The sequence below is a fragment of the Scyliorhinus canicula genome, chromosome 17 (assembly GCF_902713615.1).
Source record: "Scyliorhinus canicula chromosome 17, sScyCan1.1, whole genome shotgun sequence".
NCBI lineage: Eukaryota > Metazoa > Chordata > Chondrichthyes > Carcharhiniformes > Scyliorhinidae > Scyliorhinus > Scyliorhinus canicula.
Window position 1 is genome coordinate 2,374,622 of NC_052162.1, and position 16,392 is coordinate 2,391,013.

General features: G+C 51.0%; 1 protein-coding gene across 2 annotated transcripts in view; it reads left to right on the forward strand.

Annotated features, from left to right (window-relative positions):
• Positions 1 to 16,392, forward strand: part of LOC119951679 (transmembrane 9 superfamily member 2-like) — a 158,630-nt gene that overhangs the window by 48,034 nt on the left and 94,204 nt on the right. For both annotated transcript variants that reach the window (XM_038774902.1, XM_038774903.1), the window contains exons 6-7: positions 7,267 to 7,394; positions 14,256 to 14,370. In XM_038774902.1, the coding sequence (XP_038630830.1) occupies positions 7,267 to 7,394; positions 14,256 to 14,370 (243 nt within the window). The remainder of the gene's footprint in view (positions 1 to 7,266; positions 7,395 to 14,255; positions 14,371 to 16,392) is intronic.

The window sequence follows — 16,392 nt, forward strand, 5'->3', positions numbered from 1 at the left end:
TTGGGCATGCCCTAAGCTTAGGGGTACTGGGAGGGATTTGCGGGCGTCATGTCCCGGGTGCTAAAAACAAGGGTGGGGATGGGTCCAGGGGTGGCAATTTTTGGGTTTCGGAAGACCCGGGAGTCCAGGGGGGGAAAGAGGCCGATGTTTTGGCCTTTGCTTCCCTGATAGCCCGGCGACGAATACTATTGGCGTGGTGGACTCAAAGCCCCTGAAGACTGAGTTGTGGCTTGCGGACATGTCGAGTTTCCTGGGTATGGAAAAAATTAAGTTCGCCTTGAGGGGATCTGTACAGGGGTTCACCCGGAGGTGGCAACCGGGGGGGGGGAGGAGGAAGGAGAAAGAGTAGAGTAGGAGGGACAAAATGACGGGTAGTACCGGTGGGAGAGGAGCAGGCTTGTGCAGTATGTTACAATTGAAGTATTGAAAGTAAGTGGATGTTTGCACATTTTTGCCTTTTTTGCTTTCTTTCTGTTGATGTCTGTAACTGTTTACAAAGCCAAAAACTACCTCAATAAAATTGTTTGTTTTAAAATAAAGAATTTTAAAGACCACCTCTTGCTCTTTTCTGGCAAAAGGAGCTTCAAGGTGTTCAGTCTTTTTAAAAAGTATTTTATTCCAAACATATGCAAAAGTACAAAAACATAAATCGGAGAACATTCTCCACAGACAGTTTGCGCAGGTTTCTCTCCCCCCACCCCCCCCCTCCAAACGACAAACAATTCCTCAAACATGGCCATGAATAATCCCACCGTGTCTCAAAGCCACCCCGCTAACTTAATCTTCTCCAGCCGGAGGAAGTCATACAGGTCCTCCAGCCAGGCCACCCCCGGGCGACGTTGACAACCATCATTCCAGCAAAATCCTTTGCTGGGCAACTAGAGAGGTGGAGCGGGCAGCACGGTGGCGCAGTGGGTTAGCACTGCGACCTCATGGCGCCGAGGTCCCAGGTTCGATCACGGCTCTGGATCACTGTCCGTGTGGAGTTTGCACATTCTCCCCGTGTTTGCGTGGGTTTCGCCTCCACAACCCAAAAATGTGCAAGCTAGGTGGATTGGCCACACTAAATTGCACTTTAATTGAAAAAAATGAATTGGGTACTCTAAAATTTAAAAAAACCTAGAGAGGCGGAGGCCACCACATTGGCCATCCTTCCCTCCATCAGCTCCAGCACTTCCAATACCCCAAAAATCGCCACCATAGCATCTAGCCACCCTCACAATCATTGATAACATCCCAAGCACCCCTCTAAGTACACCTCCAACTTCTCACATCTCCGTGCGTGGTTTGCTGGTCCTCACCCACACTTCTCGAACTCATCGGCCACCCCCTGGAGGAACCCACGCATCCTCGCCCGAATCACGTACACCCTGTGTATGACCTTAAACTGTATCAAACTCGTTCGCACACGCTGAGGTCGAATTTGCCCTGCGTATTGCCTCACTCCACACTCCCCATCCTATTTCCTCCACCCCTAATTCCTCCTCCCATTTCTCCTTGATCCTCACTGCCTGTGCTGCCTCATCAATGTGTATATGTCCACGCCTTCTGCACTGTAAATTCTATGATCCTTCCAAGTCTGGGAGCTGCAACAATTCCAATGGGGTTTTTTTCGGCAGCTTGGGAAACCCTCCCTATACATTCCGTGCAATGTCCCTCACTTACATATACCTCGATTTGCTTCACTTCGGGAGCTTTGCCCTCTCACGCAGCTCTTGCAGAGTTGCAAACATCACCTCCAGGTATAGATCTCTCGCCCTCACTAGCCTCACCTCTCCCATCTCTACATGCCATCTCAATCCCCCGGCTTGAACCCGTGGTTCTCAGAACGGTGTTTGCACCAATATCCCCTCCATCCTCGGGTGTCTCCTCAGCTGGTTCCACACCCTAATCATGGACTGTGACCGGGATCTCAGTGTACCTCCTTGTTGCCAGCGATCGCGCTGCCATCACCATGGCCCTCGGGCTTGACCTCCTACAGAACCCCTCCATCCTAACCCCCCTCCTTCCCACCACCGCCTCCCTTTTTCCACATTCGCTGCCCAATAATAGTGCAGCAGATTCGATAACACCAATCCTCTTCTCTGCCTCTGTAGAAGGACCCACTTCGCCCTCTGTGCCATCCCCCATCCACCCCTATATAAACTGTAAAATTGCTGCGTCGTGTTTCTGGAAAAAGGCCTTCTGAATGAAGATGGGGAGGGTCTGGAATACAAAGCAGAACCGTGGCAGGATGTTCATTTTTACCACCTGGACCTCCCTGCCAGGGTCAGGTATAATGTAACCCATCTCCGAAAATCCTCCGTTACCACCTCCACTACCTTTGTTAAGTTCCATTTGTACATCGTCGCCCACTCCCCATCACCCGGACCCCCAGATACCCAAACCTATTCCTGTTTACCCTAAATGGCAGCATCCCCAAATTGGTTCCCCGGCCCACCTCATTCACCGGAAACACCTCGCTTGACCTTGTACGGTAGCACAGTGGTTAGCACTGTTGCTTCACAGCTCCAGGGTCCCAAGTTCGATTCCAGGCTTGGGTCACTGTCTGTGTGGAGTCTGCACGTTCTCCCCGTGTCTGCGTGGGTTTCCTCCGGGTGCTCCGGTATCCTCCCCACAAGTCCCGAAAGACGAGCTGTTAGGTCATTTGGATATTCTGAATTCTCCCCCTATGTACCCGAACAGGCGCCGGAGTGTGGTGACTAGGGGATTTTCACAGTAACTTCATTGCAATGTTAATGTAAGCCTACTTGTGACAATAAAGATTATTATTATTATAGCTCGAGAAGGCCCCAACCTCTCTAATAAGCCCATAATTCTCCCCATACTCTCCAGCGGGTCTGACAGGAACAGCAGCATATTGTCTTCAAACAGTGACACCCGGTGTTCCCCACTCCCCTCTGCTGATCCCCTGAGGGCCATTGGCAAGGGCTCTATCGCCAGCGCGAACACCCCTGCATTGTTGCCCGATGCAACCCGAAATTCCGTGAACTCATCTCGTTTGTCCGTACTCTTGTCACCGGGGTCACGTACACCAGACACACCCACAAACTTCTGACCAAACCCGAACCTTCCCAGAACCTTGAACACGTACCGTCATTCCACAAGTTGAAAGCCTTCTCCGCATCCACAGATACCACGGCCTACGGTACTTGCCCCCTCGACGGGGTCATGATCAAATTTAGTAACTGCCCAATATTACTGGCAAGATGCCTACCCTTCACAGAGCCCGTTTGATCCTCTACAAGCCCCCCAGGAACGCATCCTTCCATCCTCCCCGCCACTAACTTAGCCAGCACTTTCACATCGGTATTCAACAGTAATATAGGCCGGAATGTCCCACACTCTAGTGGGTCCTTCCTCTTCTTCGGAATTAGCATGATCGTCACCTGTGTCGGTGTCTCCGGGAGCTCCCCCTTCTCCAGGGCCTCGCTAAAAGGCCCCAATAAGTGTGGTGCCAATTCTGTCGCAAACTCTTTATCGAACTGCGCCTGGTAACCATCCGCCCTGGGGTCTTCCCTGACTTCATCTCTTTTATGCTTTCCATCACTTCTCTCAACCCCAATGGCTCCTGCCTCCTTTTCTCATCCAGCTGTGGGAATTCCAGCTCGTCCAAAAACTGCCCCATGTCCCCTTCCTCGCCTCCCGGATCGGCCCGATTCAATTTCTCATAATACTCCATGAGCGCCTCGTTAATCTTCCTCGGCTCGGACACTAACCCCCATTTCCCTGTCCGTACTCTTGCGATTTCTCTGGATGAGGCCTGCCTCCGTAGCTGATAGGTGATCATGCGGCTCGCATTCTCTCCATATTCATACTGCACCCCTCTCGCACTCTGTAGCTGCCCAACAGCCTTTTCCCTTCATCAGCCTGTTGAACTTCACTATAACTACTTTCTCTTCGCTAGTCCCTCCTTGGTGAGAACCTTCAAATATTCCCTGTCAACCTCGACTATCTCATCCAATAACCGTCCATACTCCTCTTGCCCTTGAGTGAGATAATCTCCCCCTCAACCACCACCTTCAATGCCGCCCAAAGATTCTGGAGTATACATTATACACGTGTGAGAAGAAGGAGTACTTTCTCTCCCCAGGGTTCTTTAACTTCAACGAGTTCACCATACCCATCCTTTCCATCAACCCTCCCTGTTCCTTTGTCATCCTCAACCTTCCATTGACTTGCGCTCGACCTGTCCAACCTCGGTTTGAGCACACAATTGAAGTGCGTCTCCAGGTCTGGAACGCACCCAGCAACCCCCCCTCAAACCCCACGTCATCCCAATTCAGTGCATAAACATTCACTAGCACCACCGGCATCCCCTCCAACACCCCACTCACTATTGCGTATCAACCCCCTGTTTCCCGCACTTTCTTGGCACATACAAACCCCGTCTTTTTGCTGAACAGGATTCCCCCCCCCCCGGTGACTTTAAATCAAAATCCTGAGCGAAATACTTGACCCACCCCATCCCTTTCTTAACATAACCTGATCTTTCACTTGGACGTGCATCTCCTGCAGGAAGCCCACCCTCACCTTCAAGCTCCTCAAGTGCATAAAGACCCGAGTCATCTTTGCCGGCCCGTTCAGCCCCCCAACATTCCATGTTACGAACCTTACCGGAGGCTTGTGCCTCCATTCCCTCTACTGTCCGCCGCCATCCTCCTCTATCGATTCTGTCCCTTCTAATTTCACCCTAAACTGAGCCCATCCAAGATGGCCCCCTCCTCCAATACTGCCACGTCGCATTCCCCCCATCCTGTGCCCTTGGCCATCTCCCCCACCTCATTTCTGTTCACCAGCATTACCTGCCAGTGTGGGAGCTCCTACCCGAAGGCTCCTTCTATCTGCCCCTCCCCCCACTTTCTCCTCATTGGTCTGTGCAACTGGCTCCCTGTGGACCTCCCCCACTCAAACAAAGACCTATCCAATGCTACAGGTCATCTCCAAAAAAAAATACTACATGGGGAGGGGCTGTGCAGGTGCCCCCTTACAAACTTATTGCTCTTAAACAACCGCTACAATAAAATCGGCCCACCCGAGAAAATAAACCCCTCCGTCTTCCACACTACCCACATCTTCCGAACTCCGTTATTCCAACTCCTGAGTTTCCCATCAACGTTCAGTTCTCCCCAAGTCTATGATCTCTAATAAAGTCATAGGCCTCCTCTGGGGTTTCGAAATAGTATTCTTGGATTCAAAAGTCACTCTCAGTTTCGCCGGGTACAATACCCTAAGCTACTCCAAAGGAGCTGGTTTAGCACAGTGGGCTAAACAGCTGGCTTGTAATGCAGAACAAGACCAGCAGCGCGGGTTCAATTCCCGTTCCAGCCTCACCGAACAGGTACCGGAATGTGGCGACTAGGGACTACTTGTGACAATCATTATTATTATTACATTGGCCTTCGATAAAGAGCCGCTTTGGCCCTGTTGAACTCAGCACGCCTCTTCGCCAACTCCTCTCCAATGTCCTGATAGATTTGGACTCTGTTCCCCTTCCATTCGCATTTCTGCTTCTCCCTGGCCCACCGCAGGATTTTCTCCTTCTCACAAAACTTGTGGAGCCTCACAATCAACACTGCTCTTGGCTTCTGCCATGGGGACCTGTGAGCTCTATCCGCCTCTGGGTTCATGTCCAGTCCCTCCACCATCAGTCCCGCCAGCATCCTTGAGACGTCACTCCTGCCTTCCACACATTCAAGCAGGCCAGCTGCCTTCTGGACGTGTTCTGCTCCTCCACCTTTGCCTTTAGCAACTTGTAATGGTCCCCCAGGAGCCCCATCTCCAACTCCGCCACCCGATCACTGTGCGCGGACATCACCCTCTCCATCTCCAGGATCTGCGCTTCCTGTGCCTCCAAGCACATCTCGACTCTCTCCATCGAGCCTTTCAAGAGTGCTACCACTCGTTTGTTGGCCTTTGATTGGTCTTCCTGCATCTCCTTTGGTTGCTGCTGGTACTCCTTTCTGGTGAACGCCATCAGTTGTTCCATTTGGGGTTTTCCAGCATGCGACAACCTTTCCCCCTCCACCGTCTTTCCTATTGCTACAACGCCACAGGTCTCTTCCAGTTCATTGACCAGATCTTTAACCTTCTGCCAGGTGTAACTGTTCCCTATATCCTTTTGTGCCTTTACTCCATTCAGTTTCTTATTTCCCAAGGACCCTTGGTATCTTTGACTTCAGTTAGAAATTTGGAGTTACTCTTTATTCCATGAATTGATCATTTACGTACATATGAATTAGGAGCAGGAATAGGCTACTCGGCCCCTCGAGACTACTTCACCATGCTGATCTGAATACAGCCTCAACTCCATATACCTCCCTACCCCTGATTTCATGAAATTGTCTAACTCTGTCTTTAAAATAATCTTTAAAGACTGATTCCACCATCTTTTGAGGAAGAGTGCAAAAGACTTACCACCTTGCCACCTCTGACTTAAAAGGACGATCCCTTATTGTGACCCCTAGTTCTAGATTCTCCTACAAGAGAAAACATCCATTCGATATATTGTCAAGATCTTTCAGGATCTTGTATGTCTCAATCAAATTACCTCTTACTCTTCTAAGCTCCAGCGGATACAAGTCTAGCCTGTCCAACTACCCACTCCAGATGTTAGTCGCGGATACAGGTCTCGCCTGTCCAACTGCCCACTCCAGATGTTAGTCGCGGATACAGGTCTCCAGGTTATTTCCAATGCATTCCTGAGTCCTTCCTTAAATAAGGAGACCGATACTTTACACAGCACTAAGTGGTCTCAGCAATGCCCTTTATAACTGAAGCATAACCTCCCTATTTTTGTGTTCCATTCCCCTTGCATTAATGATGACATTCAATTAGCTTTCCTAGTTACTTGCTGTGCCTACATACTAATGTTTTACGATTTATGCACTAGGACACCCAGGTCCCTCTATGGAAAAAGCCTTTTACCTGCAATAGATCGAGTTCTAGTATGACAAGGTGACGGCTCTCCTTTTCGTTTAGTAGCTGCAAATTGTGCGTCTTATTGCTCAGAATTTTTGTCGAATCACCAGTGATTGTCTCAATGTGTTTTAAACAGATGTACCCAAGATCGTTCGCAATGTAATAGTGACACATTGGCGTTGAGATATGTTATGTGTTTAGACTGAGCATACACAAAGCAACCAAGAACATGTCTGATTAAGACAGTGCCAAATTTCTGGACTGTGTATCCTAATTCGATGCACTTTGCCACATGTCGCTCTAAATTTTGTTAACTTCCTTGCCTTCATTTTTGTTACGTTGCAGTCTGAATTCAACAAGAAGAACATGTACTATGTCTTCAACCATGTGGATATCGTGATTACGTACCACAGTGGAAAGAACAAGGATTGGGAAGGTGCAAGACTGGTTGCTGCAAAATTAGTCCCCAAAAGGTAGGATGATTTGTGTTTGGGGAAAAGGAGGGAAGAGTATTAGGAAACTGGAAGGAATTTTTCCTCCAAACTGAAAATGATTGAGTTAGTGCTTGATATTTTGTGATAATTCCAGAGTTGAACATTTTTTGTTTATTAATAGATTTTTATAGTTAAAGATTTCCTGCTGGCCAAGGTTGGATTATGCTGTTAATTGCCTTCTGTGTATAAAAGGTTTGCACTTGGCACTTCAGAAAGCACAAGTGTGTAAGAGGCAGTGATCATACCGTGGTTCCTGCCAATCTGGGAAGTGTTATGTAGTTGATTTTCAAATCTTTGTTACTGTTGACCGGTTAATATACACAATATTCTCCAGTGATGCTACAAGTTGTGTTTGCTGCTGGTTGTGGCTGCAAACGGCTTGAGGCTGCTGCTGCTGTTTCCTCCTTTTTCTGTGGCCGGGAGTAAAGAAAGGATGATGAGGTGACCTACTGCCTGGGCTGGAGAAAGGAAGGTGGGCTGGGGAAGGGGAAGCTCTTTCTCTCTTCTGGTGACTTTTCACTGCTGCGGATGAAGGTTTTGAAGAAAATCGTTTTCAGATTGCCGGTGATTTTATTGTGAGTGTAGTGAGTGCTGCATGTCAACCAGCACGCTGCCGCGAGTCTGACAGGCTGGATGGCGAGGATGTTTTACTGCACTTTGAACGGCAGCGGATCATTTGGGTACCGAGCATGCGTTCCGTTAAAATTAGGCTGCTTAGGGTAGCACGGTGGCGCAGTGGTTAGCACTGCTGCCTCATGGCGCCGAGGTCACAGGTTCGATCCCGGCTCTGGGTCACTGTCCATGTGGAGTTTGCACATTCTCCCCATGTTTGTGTGCGTTTCGTCCCCACAACCCAAAGATGTGCAGGATAGGTGTATTGGACACACTAAATTGCCCCTTAAGAGTCTTGTCAAGGTCCACCTCCATGAGGAACCTGCTCATTTGGGTTCTGGTCACGTAGCTGTGCACCACCTTGAGCTGCATGAGGCTAGTCTGAGGAGATGGAGTTGGCCCTGCTCAGTGCTTCGCTCCATTGTCCCCCACCCCACTTCTGTCCCCAGTACGTCCTCCCATTTCCATCTGGTCTTGTCTAGTAGTGGTTCGAGCTCTGCCCAGTGGTGTTCGGGCTCTGCCCAGTGGTGTTCGGGCTCTGCCCAGTGGCGTTCGGGCTCTGTCCAGTGGCGTTCGGGCTCTGTCCAGTGGCGTTCGAGCTCTGTCCAGTGGCGTTCGAGCTCTGTCCAGTGGCGTTCGAGCTCTGTCCAGTGGCGTTCGAGCTCTGTCCAGTGGCGTTCGAGCTCTGTCCAGTGGCGTTCGAGCTCTGTCCAGTGGCGTTCGAGCTCTGTCCAGTGGAGTTCGAGCTCTGTCCAGTGGCGTTCGAGCTCTGTCCAGTGGCGTTCGGGCTCTGCCCAGTGGCGTTCGGGCTCTGCCCAGTGGCGTTCGGGCTCTGCCCAGTGGCGTGCGGGCTCTGCCCAGTGGCGTGCGGGCTCTGCCCAGTGGCGTGCGGGCTCTGCCCAGTGGCGTGCGGGCTCTGCCCAGTGGCGTTCGGGCTCTGCCCAGTGGCGTGCGGGCTCTGCCCAGTGGCGTGCGGGCTCTGCCCAGTGGCGTGCGGGCTCTGCCCAGTGGCGTGCGGGCTCTGCCCAGTGGCGTGCGAGCTCTGCCCAGTGGCGTGCGAGCTCTGCCCAGTGGCGTGCGGGCTCTGCCCAGTGGCGTGCGGGCTCTGCCCAGTGGCGTGCGGGCTCTGCCCAGTGGCTGTCCATACGTTTCCCACATAGTTCCCCCTTCTTTGCTGCCTGTGCTTATCAGATCTCTCCCCTCTTTCTCCCCTCCCCTTTTTTTTTCCGGGGCTGGTTTAGCACACTGGACTAAATCGCTGGCTTTTAAAGCAGGCCAGCAGCATGGTTCGATTCCCGTATCAGCCTCCCTGAACAGACGTCAGAATGTGGCGACTAGCGGCAGCATGGTTCGATTCCCGTACCAGCCTCCCCGAACAGGCGCCGGAATGTGGCGACTAGGGGCTTTTCACAGTAACTTCATTTGAAAACCTACTTGTGACAATAAGCGATTTTCTTTTCATTTCATTTCATACTAGTGTGGTTTCTGGGGCCCCGGGTAACCTACTGTCTCTTTGTGGAGGAAGTGCTTTATTTGCAGGTGTCTCATTTCCTATCCAGTCGGCAGTTCCCATTCCTCCCATCAGTTCATCCAGTGTCACCAGTCTGTGCCCTACGCAAAAGTTCCTGACCGTCATTGTGCCCCTGCCCCGTCTCCATTTCTTGAAGGTAATGTCCAGCATGGCTGGTTGGAATCTGTGATTGGTGCAGATGGGAGCCATGGAGAGCATCCTAGTTAGCCCGAATTGCTGTCTCTGTTGGGCCCACATTCTCAGTGTGGCTGCAAGCACTGGACTTGTTGTGCATTTTGGTGAGGGGGATGCTGCTGTAGCCAGAACCCGGAGTGTCGTTCCCTTACAGGAGGCCTCCTCCTCCGTACCCACTGGGGTTTGTGCACCCACTACCCAGTGGAAGCCACCTTTGAGTTTCCATCTTTGCAGTGCCAGTTTCGGAAATCTCGGGTTCTTACTTACGCACACCACACACCCCCCCCCTCCCCCCACACACACCCCCCCCCCCCACAAACACACCCACCCACACATCCACCCACACATCCATCCACCCACACATCCATCCACCCACACATCCATCCATCCACCCACACATCCATCCATCCACCCACACATCCATCCACCCACACATCCATCCACCCACACATCCATCCATCCACCCACACATCCATCCACCCACACATCCATCCACCCACACATCCATCCACCCACACATCCATCCACCCACACATCCATCCACCCACACATCCATCCACCCACACATCCATCCACCCACACATCCATCCACCACACATCCATCCACCCACACATCCATCCACCCACACATCCATCCACCCACACATCCATCCACCCACACATCCATCCACCCACACATCCATCCACCCACACATCCATCCACCCACACATCCATCCACCCACACATCCATCCACCCACACATCCATCCACCCACAACATCCATCCACCCACACATCCATCCACCCACACATCCTCCACCCACACATCCATCCACCCCACATCCATCCACCCACACAGCCATCCACCCACACATCCATCCACCCACACATCCATCCACCCACACTCCATCCACCCACACATCCATCCACCCACACAATCCATCCACCCACACATCCATCCACCCACACATCCATCACCCACACATCCATCCACCCACACATCCATCCACCCACACATCCATCCACCCACACATCCATCCACCCACACATCCATCCACCCACACATCCATCCACCCACACATCCATCCACCCACACATCCATCCACCCACACATCCATCCACCCACACATCCATCCACCCACACATCCATCCACCCACACATCCATCCACCCACACATCCATCCACCCACACATCCATCCACCCACACATCCATCCACCCACACATCCATCCACCCCACACATCCATCCACCCCACACAACCATCCACCCCACACATCCACCCCACACATCCACCCCACCCATCCACCCCACCCATCCACCCCACACATCCATCCACCCCACACATCCGCCCCACACATCCGCCCCACACATCCGCCCCACACATCCGCCCCACACATCCATCCGCCCCACACATCCATCCGCCCCACACATCCATCCGCCCCACACATCCGCCCCACACATCCGCCCCACACATCCGCCCCACACATCCGCCCCACACATCCGCCCCACACATCCGCCCCACACATCCGCCCCACACATCCGCCCCACACATCCGCCCCACACATCCGCCCCACACATCCGCCCCACACATCCGCCCCACACATCCGCCCCACACATCCGCCCCACACATCCGCCCCACACATCCGCCCCACACATCCGCCCCACACATCCGCCCCACACATCCGCCCCACACATCCGCCCACACCCACACATCCGCCCACAACATCCGCCCCACACATCCGCCCCACACATCCGCCCCACACATCCGCCCCACACATCCGCCCCACACATCCGCCCACACATCCGCCCCACACATCCGCCCCACACATCCGCCCCACACATCCGCCCCACACATCCGCCCCACACATCCGCCCCACACATCCGCCCCACACATCCGCATCCACACATCCGCATCCACACCCCCCACATGCGCGCACACACCACATGCGCGCACACACACGACATGCGCACACACACGACATGCGCACACACACGACATGCGCACACACACGACATGCGCACACACACGACATGCGCACACACACGACATGCGCACACACACGACATGCGCACACACACGACATGCGCACACACACGACATGCGCACACACACGACATGCGCACACACACGACATGCGCACACACACGACATGCGCACACACACCCCACACACACCCCACACACACCCCACACACACCCCACACACCACACACACCACACACCACACACCACACACCACACACACAGACCAACCCCACCGACCTCCGCTCCAATGCACCTATCGCTATCATATACCTGTCTCCTTGATCCGCTGCCACCTTCTCCGTTTGGAATCTCAACCGCCTACCCCCCAGTAAAGCCGCCACTCCGCGCCCTACTATCGAAGCCACTGTAGAACACCTGGCTCATCCAGCCCTTCCTCAGCCTCATCTGGTTCATTACCCTCCGATGGGTCTCCTCTAACAGTGTTCTTCAAACTTTTTTTCCGGGGACCCATTCTTGCCAACCGGCCAATCTTCGGGACCCAACCCGGCCGACCTTCGCGACCCACCATTTTCTCTTATCTTGTTTGCTGCTGACAAAAATGGAGGAAATGGTTTTGGGTCCCTTTGGCCCTCGTACACGATCCTTCAATGTAACCTGTTGGATGAAGGTGAAGCCTTCCTGCGTCGGAAAGTATGGATTCTCCATCTGTCCAAAGTTCTGAATTTTTTTCCTGTTAAATTTTATGAAATAAACCCCCCCCCCCCCCCTCCCCGACTTGTAAAAAAAGAATAAAATAAAATGAATGACATGAATGAAAAAAATGAATAAAACCCCCCCGAACTTGTACAAAAAATAAAATGAATAAAATAAGTGAAAAAAAATTTTAATGAATAAAATAAATGAATAAAAACCACTACAAAACTAGTAAAACAAAAAGCTGCAACTGTTTAAAAAAAATAGCGGCCGCACTGCGCATGCGTGCCTGATTATGCGCATGCGCACCGATCATCGTGTGCGCATGCGCAATGCGGCCGAATTTTTCCGTCTGGCTGAATTTTTTTTTAACATGCTCGCGGCCGCTTGCAGCCAGCGTTATGAAAAGCCGGCTGCTGCACGGGGATTTGCGGGATCGTGAGCGCCGTGACCCACCCGTTGGTCCGCCCCCGACTTTGAAGAACACTGTCCTGTAACATCACCATGTCTGTTTTCAGGCCCTAAAGATGCGAGAAAACACCCGCTCTCTTCACCGGTCCCCCTAACTCTTGTACATTCCACATCACCACTCCGACATGAGTGCCTCCCTACCCCCACCCTTCCGACCTGTCATGACCATCCTTCCAGGCCCCGCCTAGTAGGGAAGACCTCGTCACTGCCCTCTCTTCCCAGCACCCCCTCCGCCATTTCCTTCTGAAAACACCCCGCCCAGAATCAGCCCGAATCCCCCACCATTCACAATTTGACGGAACAGAGTCCCATTTGTGGCACTTTTAGCCGGTTTCCCGATGCTTGCGGCCCTGTGAATAACCCCACTATGAATGGGGACTCTGTTTCTTTTCTCGGCCTCAGCAAGGACCAGGCTGTTAAGCTCAATTCCTGCACTAATGAGCTCAATTGGCACCCGACCACTGGACCCCCCCCCCCCAACACCCCAACTGACTAATTAGGGGGTCCTCTAGCCCCCTGCACTCAACCTCATAAGGGCAGGGTGCAACCGCCATGGTGCCCAGGTGGCATCGGGGGTACTAGGGTAACACCCTGCCCAGAGCCTGACTAGCCAGAGTTCCTTGATTGCCTGGGATTTCCCCTGGTCCACATTTTTGGCGGTCAGTGCTAAACGCCGCCCAGCTGGTGTTCCCGAGGGTAACTCCAGCGTGGCCACATTCAAGGGAGACAAACTGCTCATTTCATTATGCAAATCGTGATACCTCGTGCGATCTCTTTAGGTATCGCGAGGCGTGCCGAGGTCGCTAAATCTCACGAAAGGCCTTTCGCAAGATTAAACGGCCTCGTCGCATCCCAGGTCGAATGCGGCGCAGTCTGCAAATCATGCCCAATGTTTCTAATTAACTACTCTGCAGGGACCCCACTTAATATAAACAGAAATCCATTTGTTCAAACTTTTACGATGCTTTAGTTGTACCTCTCACTCACAAAAAGCCTAGCTGCCTTGCCAACCAGAATTTTAAAAAACATTACTACACCAGCCGTTCATGCACTGGCCCAGGCTTTTAACCCTTCCATATAAGACAATGTATCTGAAACTCCTACATTCATCACGCTTTAAGGAAGGAAATCTGTTTTGTGACTCCAGAAACACAGCAATATGGTTGACTGTGAAATACTCCCAGGGCAATGAGGGATGGACAATAAATGCTGACCCAGCCAGCGACACCCATAATAAAAGAATAATAAAAGAATGGGGCATTTTCAAATTGGCAGGCTGACTAGTGAAGTGCTGCAAGGATCATCTGTGCTTATTTGACTATATATGGAAAAATTAACAGTTTTTCTGTGTAGCCTCCCAATGTTTAAAATAACACTTCAAATTTATCTCCAGTTACAACCATGCAGACGTGACCCACCTTAATTGCGAGGGTCCTCCGATGGAGATTCCTGCTGATGACAAGGAAAAGAAAACAAATATTGTGTACACTTATTCTGTAACATTTCAAGTAAGTAACGTTAGCGGCTTTGAATTTGCCTTTACCCGTCGTCTAGTCTGGGCACGTGCCTTGGTTTTAATACTTGGAGCGTACCCATTTTACTCTTGTTGCCTGGATACAGTGTTGATCTAACTGGAGCTCACTTAGTATCACCAGAAACCCCAAGTGAGATGTGTTAAATTGAGCTTCAAGTGGCAAACTTCAGTGGCTCTGCAGAATGTTTATAAAGCAGCTGTATAGTAGTTTCAATTACTACAAGGTGGTTTGGGCTTCAGAGTAATCAATACAAGTTGCAGCCAAACTAATAACTGCAGAAGTTATGAGAAAGCTCACACCTGTGCCCACTTTCTAGTTTCAAAGCTTAGAGTGCAGAGAGCTTTGACAGTCTGAGTATTGAAAGATGGCAGTATAATTTGCCACTGCTGGCTTCTGCTTTCACCAAAATCTTGGCGAACAAGTAGGTAGAGTGCAATTACACGCAACATGTAATTCTGGGTCCACAGATAATAAGTGTATTCTGAATGAGTGACTTGAACCCCAATTATTTGATTTTGCTAAGCGATGTAAGGCGTAAACCTGTGCACGGCAATAAAAGATTAACGTATTCAGTTCCTTTTCCTTTCACTCGTGAATATAAAGCCTGTTGAAAATGCTAATTTTTTTCTTTGGAATATATAATTATCACAATCATTAGCAATTGTGTCGAGTTTTGTTCTTTACTTGTAAGTTGATACGCCATTCTAGCCTTCGTGATAGTTTTAAAGGAAGCTTTTGCCCAGTGGTTCTCGGTAATTTTTACTGAGAAATGAAACCCGTAGATATTCTCAGAGCCATGTTTGGCTTGCCATTTACTATTGTTGTAGGGTTTGAATCACAGGAGGAGGCCATTTGGCCCATCCTGTCTGTGCCAGCTTTCTGAAGGAGCTATCCATGTTCCTGTCCCCCTTGACCTTTCCCATAGCCCAGTAAATGCTTCCCCTGCATGTATTAAAGAACAAAGAACAATGCAGCCAGGACAAGGCCCTTCGGCCCTCCAAGCCTGCACGGATCACGTGTCCTATCTTATCCAACTGCTGTATCCTTCTATACCCCGTCAGTTCATGTGTCTATCCAGATAAGTCTTAAAGGTCGCTAACTTATCTGCCTCAACCATCTCATTTGGCAGTGCATTCCAGGCCACCACCACCCTCTGTTTTAAAAAAAAACTTTCCCCGCACATCTACACTGAACCTTTCCCTCCTCACCTTGAACACTTGTGCCCCCTTGTAATTGTCAGTTCTGCCCTGGGAAAAAGCCTCCCAACTGTTCACCCTATCTATACCCCCAATAATTTTATAAACTTCTATCCGGTCGCCCCCTCAGCCACCGTCTCTCTAGGGGGAACAATCCCAGTTTACTCAATCTCTTATAATTTACACCCTCCATCCCAGGCAACATCCTGGGAAACCTTTTCTGTACTCTCTCCAAAGCCACCACGTCCTTCTGGTAATGTGATGACCAGAATTGAACAATTCCCTCTTGAAAGTAAAGTTATGGACAACGAGTAGGTTTAAAAAAAAACTGTGCTGATTTCTTCTCTCACCACCGCCTGGAAACAGAAAGCTGTTTTGATTTTGGTTCCTCCGTTATAAGTCTCCTATTTCCTAAACCCTCGATTTTGGTGTGATCCGACTTCTGTTAATGCGGTGGCACAGTGGTTTGCACTGCTGCCTCACAGCTCCAGGGACCGGGTTCAGTTCCGGCCTTGGGTGACTCTGTGTGGAGTTTGCACGTTCTCCCCATGTCTGCGTGGGTTTCCTCCGGGTGCTCCGGTTTCCTCCCACAGTCCAAAGATGTGCAGGTTAGGTAGATTGGCCATGATAAAAAAATTGTCCCTTAGTGTTCAAAAGGTAGGTGGGGTTACAGGGATAGGGTGGAGACATCGACTCTTTTCAAGGGCCGCTACAGACTAGATGGGCTGTATGGCCTCCTGCACTGTAAATTCTAATAACCCCATAGCAGGTTTGTGATAGGATGAACTCAGAGGGTTAG